The sequence below is a fragment of the Geospiza fortis genome, unplaced genomic scaffold (assembly GCF_000277835.1).
Source record: "Geospiza fortis unplaced genomic scaffold, GeoFor_1.0 scaffold599, whole genome shotgun sequence".
Lineage (NCBI taxonomy): Eukaryota > Metazoa > Chordata > Aves > Passeriformes > Thraupidae > Geospiza > Geospiza fortis.
The window spans coordinates 369,152-373,416 of record NW_005054605.1 but is presented as its reverse complement, the minus strand read 5'-3'; the positions used below and the strand labels follow the sequence as shown (position 1 = coordinate 373,416).

General features: G+C 53.8%; 1 protein-coding gene across 1 annotated transcript in view; it reads left to right on the top strand.

The window, feature by feature from the left end:
* Positions 1-12: 12 nt before the first annotated feature.
* The window catches only part of LOC102035203 (inhibin beta C chain-like), a 6,725-nt gene continuing 2,472 nt past the window's right edge, over positions 13-4,265 (top strand). Inside the window, exons 1-4 of the mRNA XM_031064568.1 lie at positions 13-84; positions 1,076-1,471; positions 2,540-3,039; positions 4,146-4,254. Coding sequence (XP_030920428.1) covers positions 13-84; positions 1,076-1,471; positions 2,540-3,039; positions 4,146-4,254 — 1,077 coding nt within the window. The remainder of the gene's footprint in view (positions 85-1,075; positions 1,472-2,539; positions 3,040-4,145; positions 4,255-4,265) is intronic.

The window sequence follows — 4,265 nt, the reverse complement described above, 5'->3', positions numbered from 1 at the left end:
GTGGGCGGGGTTATGGCCAGGCTCCGCCCAGCAGGTGTGGCTCCGCCCACCCGCGGGCGGGAGTTCGGCTCCGCCCCCTCGGGGGTCCCGCATGGGCGGGGGTCCTCCGTCCGCGGGGGTCCCGAATTCACCTGGGGCCACACAGCTCCCAGGATCCTCCATCCTCAGGGATCCCAAATTCACCAGGGATCCCACAGCTCCCGGGGGTCCCAAATTCCCCAGGGGTCCCACATTGTCCCAGGGATCCCACATGTCCCCGGGGGTCCCACATCCCCAGTGACCCCAAATTCCCCAGGGGTCCCACATCTCCCTGGAGGTCTCACAACACCAGGGATCCCACAGCTCCCAAGATCCTCTATCCCCGGGGGTCCCACATCACCAGGGATCCCACAGCTCCCAGGATCCTTCATCCCTGGGATCCCAAATTCCCCAGGGATTCTCCATCCCCAGGCACCCCACATCTCTGGAGACCCCTCATTCCCAGGGATCCCTCATCCCCCCATGGATCCCCTATTCCCAAGGGTCCCTCACCCCCCAGAGAACCCTGATCCACCCGGAATTCCCTTTCTCTGAGTATCCCCCATTGGTCGGGATCTCCCATTTTCAGATTTCTCCGCCTCCAACCACCCCTCGACCCCCCAAAATCCCCTTTCCCTGACCTCCAGAGATCCCTCCACCCCCGGGGATCCCTCATTAGTCGGGATTTCCCATCTCCAGGTATCTCCAAAGACCCCCTCAAACCCCCCAAAATCCCCTTCTCTGAGCATCCCCAGGGATCTCCACAGATCCCCCCGCCCTCGGGGATCCTCCATTGGTCGGGATCTCCCATCTCCACCTCCAACCACCCCTCGACCCCCCAAAATCCCCTTTCTCTGACCTCCAGAGATCCCCCCACCCTCGGGGACCCCCCAACTCCGTGCTCCCCACACCGCACTGCGGGACTCACAGGGACACGGGGCTGTCCTGAGTCCCCACCGCGCCTCTGCCCGCCGGGATGGCACCGAGATGGCACCGGGATGGCACCGAGATGACACCGAGGTGACACCGGGGTGGTCCCGATGTCCCCCCCGAGCAGGGCCCCCGCCCCACCTACGCCGGGCCGGCCGCTCCGCTCTGCCCGGGCGGCTCCGGCGGAGCTCGGGGGCGTTTATCTCACCCAGGATCAGCCAATATTTGTGGCCACGTCAGGAGAACGAGCCCGGTGCTCCCGGCTCAGCCCAGTTCTACCCCCCTGCTCCTCTCCCTGCTCCCGTTCTGCCTCTCGGACGCTGCCGGGAGTCCCTCCCGTTGTCACCTCCCGCCACCGGGGATGTCGCTGACCGTGGTTCTCCTTCTCCTGAGCCTCCCGCGGGTGGCAGCTGCCAAGGGCGGGTGGTGCCCGGCTTGCGGGGTGGCCTCGCTGGCCCCCGGGGCTCAGCGGGACGCGCTCCTGGCTCTGGCCAAGCAGAGCATCCTGGGTCTCCTGACCCCTGTCAGAGGTCTTGGCTGCTCAGGACAGTCAGAGGGATGTCCTGGGTCCTGACACTCTCCCTCCCTTTGTTCAACCATGTTGGTGCTACAGACTCTCAGCTAGGCTGAGGGCATGTGGGGGGCAACCTCTGAGTGAATACCCAGAAGACAAATCCCATGTGTGAGCAGCACTGGCTCAGTTTTGTGGATTGGCCACTCCAGGCTTTAACAATTAAACTAATGAGATCAATTACAGGGCAGAAGCAACTGCTCTGCCCTGTGCTTCTTCAAGCACTAAGCAGGAATCACCACGTGGACTCCTCCTGTCTCCCAGGCCTGCAAACACAACACAACAAAGCTCTGGGGTGGATTTTGTTCTCTCTGGCATATTCCAGATGAGCCACAGTGCTGTGGGTGGCTGTGACTGGCAGAAGAAAGGCTCAGTGGAGCTGCAGAAACCTTTCTTTGTTGCAAAGGGCCTGCATGTCCCAGAGCACAGCAAAAGTGTTATTAATACTGAAATAGAGCCATCAAAGCAACTTCTGTACAGGCTGCCTGAACCATGGGCTGGGCCTGGTCCAGTGCAACTGCCTTGGTACTTCTGAGGTTTAGGCACAATTAAACTCAGCCCTGATGTCCTGTTAGTGCTACTGTATCACTGTCATATTTTATGAAAAATATTTTTGCCAGGATTTTTCTCCTGAGAAGTTGAGAAGCCTCAGAAAAGAAATGTAAAAAATAATTATCTGATTGCTTGGAATGTGGTTTGGAGGTTGTTTACCAACAGGTGCACCTTTGATTGGTTCCATGAGAATTGTGTTTAGTTAATGACCAATCCGAGTCCAGCTGTGTCAGAATCTCTGGTCAGTCATGAGATTTTATTATCATTCTTTGCTAACCTTCTGATGTCTCCTTTTCTCTTTCTTTAGTATAGTTTCAGTATATAATATTCTTTTAATATAAAATAATAAATCAGCCTTCTGAGAACTTGGAGTCAATTCTCATCTCCCACCTCGTCCTGGGGACCCTCACAACACCACAACAGGGGTGGGACAGGATTTCACTTCACTCCTGATTCTCCTCTTGCTTCTCTGCAGGATCCTCCACTTCCCACAAGGTCCAGTTCCATTTCCGCTTCTCCCAGGAGGTGGCCAGGAGCACTGAGGTCCAGCAGGCCACCCTGTACCTGTTCTGGACATCCCTTGGGACCCATCCTGTCACCATCAGGCTCCTCCAGCCAGACCCAGCAGGACCAAACCTGACGGTGACCAGCGAGACCCGGCTGGAGGTGCAGGGACCCGGCTGGACCACGCTGGATGTGGGAGCAGCCGTGCAGAACCTCTTCACCCAGGACACCCCACGGCTCACAGTGCACCTGGAGCTGCCAGAGGGTTGGGAATCCCCTCTCCCATCCCACCACGGCGATTCCCACCGGCCATTCGTGGTGGCCAAAGCTCGTTCCAGGACTCCCCACCGCGTCCGGCGGCGCGGCGTGGATTGCGGCGCCGACTCGCGGATGTGCTGCCGCCGGGAATTCTTCGTGGATTTCAAGGAGATCGGTTGGGAGGATTGGATCATCCAGCCCGAGGGGTATGTTTTGTGGAGATAAACAAAACTCCACAACTTTTGTGAAGTTTTGTGGAGATAAAAAAAACTCCACAACTTTTGTGAAAGTTGTAAAGCTGGTATGGTTATTACAGGAGTCGTTCTCTTAAAATGACATGCGTACTTCTGGGAACTTCAGGTCCCTTTTTATCCCCCTCTCAAATACATATCCATGCAATTTCACAAGAGGTTGTGAAAAGGACAAGATGGGCACCATGGTGCTGGTACCTGTGTTTTGTGGAGACAAACAAAACACCACAACTTTTGTGAAGTTTTGTGGAGATAATCAAAACTACACAACTTTTGTGAAAGTTGTAAAGCTGGTATGGTTATTACAGCTGGACACATGTGGGAATCGTTCTTTTAAAATGACATATGTACTTCTGGGGACTTCAGGTCTCTTTTTATCTCTTTCTCAAATACATACAATTTCACAATAGGTTCATACATATTCATTTTTACGAATTTCGCATGATATTTGCTGCTAGTTCTTTATCAGAAAGACTTCTTAGGTCAGGTTTGTCACAGACATCTTTTATGAAAAATCCTTTCCTTAGGATTTTTCCTCCTGAGAAGCTGAGAGGCCTCAGGAACAAAATGTAAACAATGGTTATCTGCTGTTGTGGAATGCAACAGGTGCATCTGTGATTGGTCTCATAGAGTTGTTTTTAATTAATGGCCAATCACAGCCCAGCTGGCTCAGACTCTCTGTCCAAGCCACAAGCCTTTGTTATCAATCTTTTCTATTCTATTCTTAGCTGGTCTTCTGATGAAATCCTTTCTTCTATTCCTTTAGTATTGTTTTAATGTAATATATATCACAAAATAATAATTCGTGCCTTCTGAAGCATGGAGTCAGATCCTCATCTCTTCCCTCATCCTAAGACCCCTGTGAACACTGCTGCTTAGCTCTGCTCACAGTTCTGCTGTCTCTGAGGCCTGCCTTTTGCAGCTTTCCCAAAACCCTCTAATTTTGTAGATTCCCACAGCTCAATAGCTATGTTTTCTAACCATAGACTCAACTCAAAAGATGTACATTTCGCTTAAATCCAAACGGATTTCTACCCTGGAAAATTTCTCCTCTGCCTCAGGTACCACATGAATTACTGCTCGGGGCTGTGCCCGCTGCACATGGCCGGCATCCCCGGCCTGGCCGCCTCCTTCCACACCGCCGTCCTCAACCGCATCAAGGCGGCGAGCGCAGCGGCGGA